The sequence below is a fragment of the Danio rerio genome, chromosome 3, assembly GCF_049306965.1.
Source record: "Danio rerio strain Tuebingen ecotype United States chromosome 3, GRCz12tu, whole genome shotgun sequence".
Lineage (NCBI taxonomy): Eukaryota > Metazoa > Chordata > Actinopteri > Cypriniformes > Danionidae > Danio > Danio rerio.
The window spans coordinates 48,364,012-48,378,376 of NC_133178.1; the positions used below are offsets into that span (position 1 = coordinate 48,364,012).

Sequence of the window (14,365 nt, forward strand, 5' to 3'; positions counted from 1 at the left end):
TTTCATTTTAAAGACAATCACAATGGTTTAATATTTGTTACGAACCAATGACAACCACATATTTTTAAGTACCAGGCATAAATACATATAAATATAACAAAAATATCAACAACAACAATAATAATAATAACACAAAAATAGACACAAATACATTTAGTACATCCTTTCAGTGGGTTTGCTCTTTTAATATTCCAACCAAACAATTTCTGTTGGTGAAAACCTCAAGCCGAATAGCATAAATAGCATCAGTAAGCTATGATGCCATATCAAGTGAGTTTAGCATGCTATTAAAAATTCAGCATTGTATTTTCACTTTGTTAATTCAAGATTTTGACACTCTCCATTGTGTTCGACCCTTTGCTAAGAATTTAATTTTTTATTGCACAAGGGGACTTTGTGTGCTATGGCAAATTTTTTTTAAACAAATTTATGTTGTAGATTAAATAATGTGTATTGAACATTAGTAAAGAGACTTACATATTCTAACTTACTGTTGTTCTCTTTACATTTTCTGTTGATTTGGGTTTTGTAGTGTGCACAAGAATTCACAATACCAAAGTGAGTATAATTTAAAACCTTAGCAAAGGGTCAATCGCACAAAAACACTATAGAAAAAAATTAAGAGGCCACTTGTCTGTTGTCTTTTTGAACTTATTGGCTGTGGGTATAAATAAAATATTTGTTTTAGGTATATAATGACATTCGTTCTAAATAAAAAAAAAACAAAACAAAAAAAACAACTGTCATTTAGAGCACCTTTTTTTTTTCTCCAGAAAATGACAGTGGGTAAAAATAGCTAGTTATTTAATTTATGAACAGAATAGCCTGATCGTATGAGAAAACATAAGTATTTTATGTTTTGTCAGTTTAGTGGCTAATTTGTACAAATTCCTAACTCGTATGAAAATGTACAATTAAAAAAAAAATAAATAACCCAACCCAACCCTAAACCCAACCGTCATTGCAAATCATACTAAATTGTACAAATTCATGCAAATTATCCACTAAATAATTTGTATTGGGTTATTCCACCAAATACGAATTTTTAAACTCTTAATTGAGAACAGTTACGAAATGTGTTTTTGGTGAAATAATCCTATGAATGGAATCATTCAAATAATAACTAAAATAATCAAATTTCAAAATCGAACACAAGATAGCTTGACTTATCACATATGCTAGATTATTTAGCTTGTTTAAGGGAAACATGTACTTATTTCTAAAAGCTAGACAAAACATTTTGTCTTGAAAATGCTTCTTAATTTGAAAATGTTTAGATATGTAGAAAACTAAATATGAGTTGTACAAATGAGATTGTGTGAATAAATAAGAATTACTGACTAAATCAAAAAGTTACAAATTGCCGTGAGATTAAGTTGGATCACAATGGGTTTTCCACCAAATACCAATTTTTTTTAACTCCTCTGAAATGAGAATAGTTAAGAAATGTATATTTGGTGGAATAATCCTATAAATGAAATAATTTAATAAATAAGCAAAATAATCAAATTTCAAAATTGAACACAATATAGTTTGACTTATTACAATTGCTAGAATATTTAGCTTGTTTAAGGGAAACGTAAACTTATTTCTGAAATCTAGACAAAACATTTTGTCTTTAACATGCTTCTTGATTTTTAAAATGTTTCTATATTTAGAAAACTCGAAGTATTTTAAAAGACAAAAAAGAAAATAATTTTCTTTCGCAGTTAAATTAATGCTATTGACTTATTTTAATGTAATTTCACTTTTTTATTATAATAAGTATCGTAAATATCAGTAGTTTCATGCTGATCTCATAAGTATTTTACGTTTTGTCAGTTTACTGGCTAATTCGTATGAATGTTTACGAGTAAAGTTGTATAAAAATGTAATAATTTAAAAAGAAGGTGTGGCACCCAACTCCGCCCCTAAACTCAACCGTAATTGGGGTATGAGCAAGTCATACTGAATAGTACAAATGAGATGTACGATCTCATATGAATTAGAGACAAATCAAAAAGTTTGCTGTGAAATCGTGTAGCTAGATTACAGAATCAACACAAATTACGTTTTCGTCAAACACGCAACTATAAATTGTAAATCCAGAGAAACTGAGAGTGGCCACTTAATTTTTTTTTTCTCTTAATAGTTATCTATATGATTCTCTATTTACAAAGTGCATCAACAGGGTCCCAATTTTACATGGGCGACAATCAATATTCGACTACACACATGGACACCGGGTGACACAAAGTGTGTTGAAAAGCTTAAATATAGTGCAATATATTCAAATGAGCCTTGTAAATGTCAGTGTGAGCAATAAATAAAAAACAATTTCATACCAAATTTAAATGCCATACGCTTAATACAGCAACATTCAGTGAGTCCACATTCATACTGTCACAGTCTTGTATCTTGACTGAGATTTAGCCAAGCTTGATGACACCCATGTAGGTTTCAATGTGAGAGTTCTGGATTTTGGCTTTGGGTTTGCAGGTCACATTAAAAGTATCATCATCATCCAGGTAAATTCCAGTAGCCAAGAAGCCAGTTGAGAGGTTTGATCCATTGATGTAACCTTTTAAGATCACATTTTGTTTTTGTGTTTGGACTGTGATTGTGTGGTTTTCTTTTTTCCTCGAGTCAAGGGTAACTTGGAGATACAGAAAATAAGCGCCTCCCTGAGTCACAGTCAGCTGTCCCTCTCCTTTGATGAACCTTTCTTCAACTGTATTCCACTGCAGGAGCTCAACATCTGTGTTTTCCCCTGTTAACAAGTTAGGGGACTAGTTACGTTACTGTGCTTCAATACAATCACTGGGAACATTTACAATATATATATATATATATATATATATATATATATATATATATATATATATATATATATATATATATATATATATATATATATATACATCAGCAATCTAATCTGGTTATATTTACCTTACTCTGAATAAGACAATGTTATGATTAAGATGTTTAAACTTGTTGCTGTTAGAATATTATTTTATTTTCTATTTTTACATATTCTATAACATGGATAGATTACATCCCCATGGGACTTGTGCACATTTCTGACCCCAAGCTCAATAAATAAAATGATTGCTGTTTGTTTAAACTACTTATTTATTTATTTATTTATTTATTTATTTATTTATTTATTTATTTATTTATTTATTTATTTATTTATTTATTGGATAACTTAATTGTTTCATGTTTATACAACTTAAATATGTTAGGTTAAATTTGTTTTAGGACAACATGAATAAACCATATGGAATCCCAGCAAATGGTGAGGAAATTTCTTTTTTGGGTTAACTGTCCCTTTAAAATTCAAACTAGCATAAAACCCAGTCACAAAATTACCACAAACAAACAAACAAACAAACAAACAAACAAACAAATAAACAAACAAACAAACAAACAAACAAACAAATCTTCTACTTTTACTTTTTGGGTTAAGCCACACAAAATATAATGTGTTAGGTGTCCAAATAATTTTAAGAACAATTTATTTTTCTAAACACAATTATATTCAGCACCCAACACAAGCAAGGAAACAATGACACCAAAACAATGAAGAAAAGGAAGACACATTGAGTCAAATAATGAAATGTCTAATAAATTTAAATGGTGACTTACAGTTTGGCGTGAATGTCATTAGATCTATTTTCTTTCCAGGATAAACATTATTACTGGTTGTTTCCGAACCCTGTTGGGACAGAAAGTAAGATGTTAATAAGTTGAAGGCTTGTGATTTCTAACACATTGTCTAAGAATACCCTTAAAAATGTAGTACAAAATACTATAAAATAAGGACAGACAGAATTTCGAATAGTTAGATATAAAGATCTGCAATTTTGATGTCAAAACCCACAAGTCTAACGTCACCGATTCCCTCAGATTATTCAGTTACTTATTATATTAATAAGTAACTTGTGTTTTTTATAAGCTTGCCTGTATATTTAAAACCAGTTAAGATAACTTCTTTTTTACACTCCTATTCTTTATAAACCCTTTTCCTTTGAATCTTTAATTACAAAATAACATCTTTATGTTTCAGTTAAAGAAACATGAAAGCTATAATGCAGCTCTATCTCTGTCCAACCAACACGTGGGACACTTTATCTATACTGTGTAGCTACCTATGGCATTTAAATAAGAATATCTGAAGAACAAATACAATTGAAATACATTTAGACTTACAATATACAGTAATATAAATCAGATTCTTAGAGAAGTGTTTTTTTTTCTTCCAAATGGTGGTCATCGACATATTAAAGGGTTAGTTGATTTAAAAAATCTAAAAATCTAAAAATCTAAACATCTGCAATCATTTGATTTGTATTATATAACAAAAAAGATATTCTGTAAAATCCTGTTTTCTGGGGCCTATGCTGATAGACCAATTCAGTGTGAGTATGCATGAACATTTCCTGCTGGTTGCCAAACTATTTCATTACTGTAACAAGAGGTAATTTAATCATATTTTAATTTTAAAATGGCTTCCATAATATGATTTATCAATATGAGGATCTTTTTGGATTCCTGGAGATATGGAAATTAAAAATGTAACCCAGGAAGTACACTCTAAAAAACAGCTCAAGAGGTCTGTTACCAGTACATAGTTTAAATCATTGTAGTAAATTAAAAAAAAAAAATCTTAATTGCTGATTAGATTAAAACTTTTTAGTTGTCAGAATAGTTTTATTAAGTTTTCACAACAAATATTGATAATCACATCAACTAAAAATGCGGCTAATTTAAGGGTGAAAATGTCTGTCAGTTAGTTTGAATCAACATTTAACTTGTAGCAACCCCAAAAAAATGGGTTGATAACTACCAAACAAATGGAGCTCAAAACTTCCCCTTTTGAACTAGCAAGAAGCAAGTCTGGACAAGTTTTAGGCACAAAGGACATTTTAAGGTGGGATATCTGAGTTTTATCTAATTTACAAATCAAATTTCTCTATTCTACTTGAGTGGTGGCTACTATTGGTAAATACAGTTAATGTTAGCAGGGCTTTTTGATTTAAAAAAAAAAAAATTTTTTTTTTTTTTTTTGCTTTACATTTGAGGAGGACCTTGAAAGGTGATGATAATTGCCATCATTGGTGATTAGTCTACTTTGGAATTGAACCGCAAGTCGGAAACCATCATGGTTGAGGGCATGGGAATCCTAAATAAATATCTCAAATTGCTGTGCTCTGCTGATGGGCATAATATATGCTTTGAATCTAAACTACCTCAAGGAACTTAAATATACTTGTGAAGTTTCTCAACTTGATGGACTGAAGCCCAGTGCAAATGCAATGCAACTCAATAACATTATTTTTTGAAGTCTCGACTTATTTCAGAGTAGATTTTGTTCTTTATGTTGCACTTTATGTTCGTTTGTTTTTAAGTCCACACACTGTTTTTTTTTTTTTTTTTTTTATGCTGTTTATATGAGACAGAACACATTTTTGTTTTGTAAATACTGAGAAACTGTGGTGTGAAATAAATAAAAAAAAAAAAAAAACTGGAAAGCAAAAAGGTTGTTAAATATATTTCTTACAAGCAACTAAATAAACAGCAAATTTGAAAACGTACAAAAAAAAAAAAATGTAACAATTCCAGCTATTTAATTATTAGAGGTTCTAAACTTGAAAACGTGCATTTATAATTATGGTATTAAGTACGGTATATGGTATAAGTATTAAGTACATAACACTGGATTTATTTTTAAAAAATACTAGTAGAAACAACCTAATTTTTGGAGTACTCAACTTAAAAAATTGAGTTTATGCTGATTGATAGAGAAAAGGTCATTTGGCTAATAAAGTTTGTCGTCTAAACTTCATTTTGTTAGATGTTGTTGGAACTTGAATATATTAATACAAACTGTTGCGTTATTTATTTATTTATTTGTTTGGTCTTAACAATATTGTTAAGAGTGTACATTAGGACCATTGTTATTGTTTACATACCTCCAAATGGACTATAGAATCAAATGGATCCTGGCAAAAATACACATTTTTAAGTTCAAAAGAAGAAATAAAGTTGTTTTAAAACCACAACGAAACGCATCATCAGGAAAGAGGAGGGGTGACAGAGGCATTTCCCCTCAGTGGAATGATGTCATAATGTCTGTTCTGCGGTTGCTGGATTGTTTTCACCAGTTCAGTACTCTGCACAGCACTTCTTTTTCTTTCTTTCTTTTTCTTGTGTGCGGAAAAAAAGACAGACAAATTTCAAGAGAAAGTACAGTTTCAGAACTTAACCAATTTCGTTTTCAAGCATCAGAATCAACATCTGATTTCTTTTAGGTGTTACTTTTGAGTTAAACCACAGTTAACCTCTGTTACACAGTCACGATAGGTTCCTCTGAACGTCATCTGAAGAAAGCAGAACTACTTTGTATTGTTGTTGTTTTAGTTGTTCTTTGACGTGAATAAGAGAAAAGTGGTATCATGGCAAACCAATGACTCAATGATTATGGCAAAATGAAACTGCATTAGATGCTGATCTGTTTCATCTTGTTTTCTGTTGCACTAAATTGTTCAATACGCATGGACATGTTTTGACATGTTTATGTAACCACACAAGACTCAGCCTTCCAGCTGGCATGATATCAAGGCTTAATCGTTATAATCAGTTTTCATTGTACAGAAAAACAGAAACGTCTACGGTAAAGTTGAGCTCCACAGTGATGGAAAAAGAGATCAGGATTGTTACTCATCAGCAATATCAATACTGACATGAGTTTCCACATTGGCAACAAATGAGCTTGTAGCATACTGTATACAAATGACTCAATGTAGACACTATCGAATGGTTACTTATTGTAACTGTGCAGATCTTTATTTTTACATTAGATTTACCTACTTGTAGAGTAACACTGTACCCAGCTAGCAAAATTCATGTGGCCTAAACTTACCGCATGGAATGATGCCACTTGGGCAGCCCACTCCTGTTTGCCAGATCTGGGCCACAATTAAGCCATACGAATATCACATATTAGCCAGAATTCAACCAAATAAAATAGATCTGACCCTATTCTGGGCCACAGTTTGCTTTTATTTGGGCCCAGATCTGGCCCACACCAAATACTTAAATCTGGCCCACATATCGCATGGAATGATGGCACTAGGGCGGTCTGCACCAGTTTGCCAGATCTGGGCCACAATTAAGCCATAGCAATACCATATATCAGCCAGAATTCAACCAAATAAACCAGATCTGACCCTATTCTGGGCCACAGTTTGCTTTTATTTGGGCCCAGATCTGGCCAACACTAGATACATGCATGTAGCCCACATACCACATGGAATGATGGCACTTGGGCGGTCCACGCTTGTTTGCCAGATCTGTGCAACATTTGCCATATCTTCTTTGGGCCACTTTAGGCATACAGCCACATTAGCCAGAGCTTACTGTGCCAACTATTGTCAAAAGTGGCCCACGTATGTTTTAAAGTAACTGAGCCACATTTGCCATAATTTCTCTGGGCCACTTTAGGTTCACAGCCACGATAGCCAGAGTTTACTGTGCCAAATATTTGACAAATGCGGCTCACAAATGCCTTAAGATAAATGGGCCACATTTGCACCTAAACATGTGAGCCACTTTGGGTTTAGACCCAGATTACCCATAAATGACCATGCCACATTTTTGCCAGCAGTGACCCTCATTTGTCCTCCATCATTTGGGTCAAATGTACCATTTCCCACATGGGCCACATTAGACTCACATTCCGATTACATTTTGCCACAAGTACCAAATCTTTGCCTTAAATGGCCCATATATGAATCTTCACTTTCAACCGCAACACTCCCAAACCACCAACAATACCTCCCCGCTCTTTACTTTACACCCCCTTCAACATCCCCTTACGACATCTCTCCCTTCTCTGGTAACATGCCGGATCTGTTACCCCGATCTGTTCAGGGACCTTGCAATTTACTAGTTTAGCACTGGAAACACCCATATACACTCATTCACACACACACAAACACACTTATACACCATGTACAGTTAGAACCAGACGTTTACATACACTGTATAAAAAGGCACATAACAATTTTTAAAAAGTCAGATGTTGATGTGACTAAACTTTTTCTCTTTTAGGTAAGTTAGGATTATCAAATTAGTTTCTATTATGCTTAATATCAGAATAATGAGATTTTTTTGTGTGAAATTGTTATAACTTTTCTTAAAAGTCAAGTGTACATAGAATAAGATTATTATGCCTCTGAAAAAAGCTCAGATGATGATGTCAAGGTTTTGGAAGTTTCTGATTGGCTAATTGACAAAATTTGAGTTTATTGGAGGCACAACTGTAGAATAGTATTTTAGGAAAACCTCAAACACACTGCTTAATTTTGTGACAACATGGGAAAATAAACAAGTCAGAATTAACAAAAAAGCCAAATTAAAATTGACTAAATTACTCTGGGACAACAAAAATTTTTTGGACATATGTCCTGTGGTCTGATGGAACTAAGATTGTAATGTTTGGCCATAATGACCAGTGTTACATTTGCATGACAAAGGTGGACGCTTACAAGCCTAGGAACACCATCCCAACTGTGCGGCAGCATCATGTTGTGGGGCTGTTTTGCTGCAGGAGGGACTGGTCCACTTTACAGCATAGATGGCATCATGAAGAAAGAACATTATGTTGAAATACTAAAGCAACATCTCATGACATCAGCCAGGAAATTAAAACTTGGCCACAAATGGGTCTTCAAAACCGACCATGATACTAAGCATACTGCCAAATTAGTTAACATGTGCTTTAAGGACAATAGAGTGAATGTTTTGGAGTGGCCATCACAAAGCCCTAATTTCAGTCCTACAGAAAATTTGTGGGCAGAGTTGAAAAAGCTTGTGCGAGCAAGACAGCCAACAAATCTGACTCAGTTGCACCAATTCTGTCAAGAGGAATGGGCCAAAATTCCTTCAAACTGTGGAATTATGAAAAGCTTGTGGAAGGATACCCAAAACATTTGATCAAAGTTTTACAGTTTAAAATCAAAGCAAAAAAAAAAAAAAAAAAAAAAAAAAAAAAAAAACAAGGAAATGTATGTAAACTTTTGACTGTCAAGAAATTAATTAAAAATATATCAAAAAAGAAATTCTCTTATTATTCTGGCATTTAGCAAATGTAAATGATTTAAGTAATCCTAACGGACCTAACATAGTAAACGCTTAGTATGATTTAACACCTGAAAAAAAGAAATGGTTATGTTTCTTTTTTTAGAGTGTGTAAACTTGAATTGATATCTTCAAACTTTCAAAGTATTAGTAACTTAAACATTTCAAGTTCAGTTATCAAATCACTTCAGGTTTAATTAACCTAAACAACAATAAAACAACTATAAAGCTACTCAAATCGTCACCTTAGAATTATAGCATTTAAATCTGCATTCTAAATGACTTAGAGATATTGAGCTTCAAAGTTTTTACATTTCATAGCAAAAAGTATGTGTAACATTTTTTTTTTTAAATCCCATAATGTAAATAAGTTGTCAGTTAAAAAGAATATGTCAATAACTCAATTTTGACAGAAATATCAGATAGAACTTTAATAATTCCAAAGAGGTGAAATGGTCTGGTATTCCTTCTAGCATTAGAGTTAAGTTAACACAATATTTATATAAAATTCATTTACAACACATTCAGTTAGAGTTCTTCTTAATATAATCAGTTTATGAGTTACTTTAACTCTTTTTTCATTGAGTTAAAGTAACTTTTAAAACAAACAAACAACTTATTTCATTTAGTGATTTTAACTGTTAGGTTTAACCATTTTCAAAAGGTTAAAAAAAAATGTAGTTAATAATATAAATAAATGGTCAATAAGAATATGTAATAATAATAGGATAAAAATATTGTGTAAGAAAAAAAAGAACTATTTTCTGAAAGGAACTTTTGTAAACTCCATGTGACTTATCAAATTGCAGTGAAATTCTCCTTTTATAGAGTGCAGTTTTCTGATTGTATTTAGATTGACACAAAATAATATCTGTATACAAATCCTAAGTTTACAATCCTAAGTTTAAATATTTAATTTCAATATTGTCTAATCTATTTCAACCACTACAGTATACCAATATGAGTGTTGTGATTACACACTTCTGCGTCCCCCCATCTGCGGTCTTGAGTCAGCAGCCGCTGCGGTCTGACTGGATCCCACCAATTGACACAATCACAACACTAGTCAAAACAATCAGTTTATACATTTACACCATACAATCCTTAACACACATAAATCAGACATATTGATTTATTAACCTCTCTTTGTAAAACAATCTATCCTCACTAAATAATTTAGTGCAGTTTGATTTCCCACTTCAAACATTTTTTAGACTATATTTAACTTTGCAAGACGGTTTGGGGGGATTTCAAGGAATAGTTCACCCCAAAATGAAAAGATTTTAGTCACCTTTGACTTGTTTTAATAGTCAAAGTATTTGTCTTCTTTCTAAAGGACATATACTGAAGAATGTTAGAACATAATAACCACTGACGTCTATAGTATTTGTTTTTGGTAACACTTTATTTTGATGGTTTAATTGAAAATAAGTAGACCATCTCCTTAATATCTGTTAATACTGCTCCTTCAACAGACCTTTAACTGACTACAAGAAACTTTGCAAGTAAATGTAAACTTACACTAACTCTAATCCCAACCTTACAGTTTACTTATAATCTAATGAGAATTAGCTGACGTGTAGATGCAATGTAACTTAAATTCAACAAAAGGACCATCAAAATAAAGTATGACCTTGTTAATTATCAGTTTCCAACATTCTTTAAAATGTCATTCTAAAAAACTTTATGGGCAAACTGTCACTTTAATGGGTGAAGAGTAAATGAACATGCCAGCTCAAGTAAATGACTGTTTTGTGGACAATCAAGCCACTTTACAAACACTCTACTGGTATTGTAGTGTATTATAACAGTGTTATAGTAAGTAATTTCAAAATAAAGTTTAAAAAGAACCCACATAAACCACATATAAACAACATTTGAGACATGTTACAGTAAACTACTTGAATTAATCCGTGAACAAAATTGTATATTTACCAAGGTAACACAACAACTATTTAAAAGACAACCACCCGATACTGTAGTTTTCTACAACTATAATAGGGTATTTATTACAGATTATCAGTCCACTATTAATGTAGATATTGTATAAATATTGATTTTGGCTGAATTACTCCTTTTTAATATTCTAGTTTCCTGTAATATTATCACATATACTGTATAATACACATTACTATAGCAAAGTTCAAAAACACTATACATAGTAAAACCCAACAGTCAACTTTATCTAATGAAATGAGTGTAGTTAACTCAAAATTTTGAGTTAACTCAGTTGACTCAGAGTATTGAACTCTGTAAACCCGTAAAGTAAACCCATTGAAACTTGGAACTGTTAAGTTGACTTAATTTTTATTATTATGCAAATTGTATTCATATAATAAATACACATTTATTATCTTTGTTTTTATTCCAGCTTTTCTGTATCTATCAAAATGGCAGAAACTGTAATATATCTGTTCTTCCAGACTCCATTGTGTCTTCTTAATTCAATACAGGCTGTAATTGGAGATTTTATACACATAATGAAGCACCAAATATGTAATTATTAAAACAGACATGCTGAAATAGTCTGACACTATAAAAAAGGATTTGTTGACTTGAAAAGTGAGTACAATTAGCATAATTATAAAAATTTGTCAGCTTAACAGTTCCAAGTTACAATGGATTTACTTACATTATTTATGTAAAGTCAAAGCAATTGGCTTACTAACTATGAGTCACTACTCAGTTTTTACTGTGTAAATACCTCATTACTTTAACTCAAATGGAGTAAGTTCACAGTACTCATCTAGATTAGTTTATTTCTTTTACCCCAAAAATTGGTTCCCTCAAATAGTTTGAGTTGCCTTTACTTATTGGGTTTTACTGTACTCAGTTGGTTTGAGTTCTCTTCATGTATTGGGCTTTACTGTTCTCAAATTGCTTCATTTACTCAAATAGATTAAGTTCACAGTACTCATTAGGATTCGTCTGTGAACTTAAATGGTTTGTTGCCATCAGTTTTCTCAAATTATTTGAGTTACCTTTACTTTTTATGATTTACAGTGTAGTATTTACTATAATATTTTTCATGTGTTATGCCTAAGTGGACCTCATAAATGTCACCATGTAGAAAAAGGCCTAGATATTAATATAAGGACTAATTCTCACTGTTAACTACAGTAGTTGCTTATTAGTATACAATTAAGAAATGAGCTGTTTATTAGTACTTACAAAATACATATTCAGCACAATCTTATTCTACATCCCTAATACCTAAACTACTACCTAGCTAACTTAATTACTAAGCAACAAATTATGAGTTTATTAAGGCAAAAGTTATAGTTAACAAATTTTTTATAGCGATAACTGAACCTTAAAATGAAGCGTGACCAAGTTTTCTCATCCATACCTGCTGTTTACTTGGAGCCGGCGATTCTTTAGGGATGAAATGCAGAGATATTGAAGCTGCCAGGCCAAGAGTGAGTAGCGTGACCCATATGATCAGTCCCCGAATCAGCGTTCTCTGATGGATCAAAGCACCATTAAAACCACCACCACCACCCCTGTCTCCACTTGTATCACGGCAGTGTTCGGCAGACAGAGACATGATGCAGTAGTGAGAGAAGAGTGAGTAGCACTGGTGAGTTCTCCGATGCTGGAATTGACAGTGTGTCGATTGAGCGTGGCCTCAACCTCTCGCCTTCTGGTTGGCCCGTAGACAAACCTCAGAATGTGTCAAGCTTCCTGTACCGTGGCTTTGTGTTTGCGCGAGTGAGCGCCTGTGTGTTCCTGTTCAGTTTCTCAGCAGATGTCCAAGAGGAGTGCTGAAGTGTACTTTCCCCAAAGCATGGGTGAAGTGCAATGCGAAACAGCTTCGGGTACAGGGACAGGCCCTCCTACTCGCTGTCAACTGAGGGAAGCAGGTGTCACAGTCCCTTTAATAGACTGCTGGGAGTTTTTCTTACTACAAAACCATCACCTTCTGTAGGCCACGCAATGTGACGCACTATGCGAGACCTGTGCTGGGCTGTTGTGTACAGGTGCTGGTTTTGTTTTTCTTGCCGTCAATTTTTGCGGTGGATGAAGTGAACAAGTTTTGACATGTTGTGGAGTATGTATACGCTGTTATTCTAAGACATGTTCGAACGTGGGAATGATTACAGGACGCCGATGCATCATATATGACTATGATATTCATGTATAGTTTTGACATTTACATTAGATTAGCAGTGGTATTTACACCACACTGAACTGAATTTCAACAGTGAAAACTGGACTGAAGCAGTTTCGATTTACGTCTGTGCTAGGCTGTTTTGACACAATCTCCATTGTAAAAACACTATAGAAATAAACTTTAATTGAATTTAATTTAAAACATAGTTTTGTTTTAAATTAGTTCATTCATTTATAAATTGAGTTCATTACTTTGGCTGTGTCCGAAATCGCCTACTCAGTAGGTACTGCATTCGAATTTGAATTAACTATATGACCGTTAGAAAAGTAATGTGAGTAGTATGAATGGAACTCGGATGTACAACATCCACCATTTTTCATGATCACTCGATCTACTTACGCCAATTGTGTTGCTTCACTTCCATTTGAGAATTCTCTCGCATGCCCCCTTCAAAATCTCGCAGGAAGTAGTAGCTCATCCTTTTCGCATGCTGTTTTTCGAATTCTATAAATTCGGACATACTACTCAGCTTACATACTTATTTTTTTAGCATACTATATAGTATGAAAGTATGCAATTTTGAAAGCAGCCTTTTATTTACGTATATTGATGTAGTTTTGACTAAAATAAAACATTGAATAGAGCTTTTCATTTTTTTTAAGCTTTCATTTTTACGCATCATACCCTTGTAGCAAACTAATGGTTAGGTTGGTTTGGTTAAAAATATTGTTCTTGACAAACTCACTATCATGAATCTGGTTCGTTGATTGTCAACCTTTTCCCCTCTGTGTTCTCCTACCAGCTGTCAGAGCTTGCAATCAGTGCGAGCACTGATCAGCAGTCACCTGTTCTCGCTTTGTCATTATTGACACTCCTATATCTACCTCCCTATTTTCTCCCTCTGTTGTCAGATTATTGTTATTCTGTGCGTTTGCTCTCCATGTATTTTGTCTTTACCAATATCAGATCACATCATCATTGTCTTGTCTCATCTCGTCTGGTTGTTGATCACCCTCCTGTGTTCATCGTTTTATGTTGAGATTCCCGCAGCTTGTTGCTCACCTGTTGACTGTGCTCTGACCATCAGCACCCGGAGGTCAGAGGTTCCCGCATCGCTGTGGACCGATT

At 33.0% G+C, this 14,365-nt stretch overlaps 1 protein-coding gene across 1 annotated transcript; it reads right to left on the reverse strand.

Moving 5' to 3' along the window:
- Window positions 1–2,398: 2,398 nt before the first annotated feature.
- tnfsf18 (TNF superfamily member 18) lies at window positions 2,399–12,683 on the reverse strand. Its single transcript, NM_001128818.1, is given in 3 exon segments — window positions 2,399–2,749; window positions 3,628–3,697; window positions 12,473–12,683. Coding segments are annotated over 3 exon segments (609 nt in total). The 5' UTR covers window positions 12,671–12,683; the 3' UTR covers window positions 2,399–2,408.
- Between the last annotated feature and the right edge of the window lie 1,682 nt (window positions 12,684–14,365).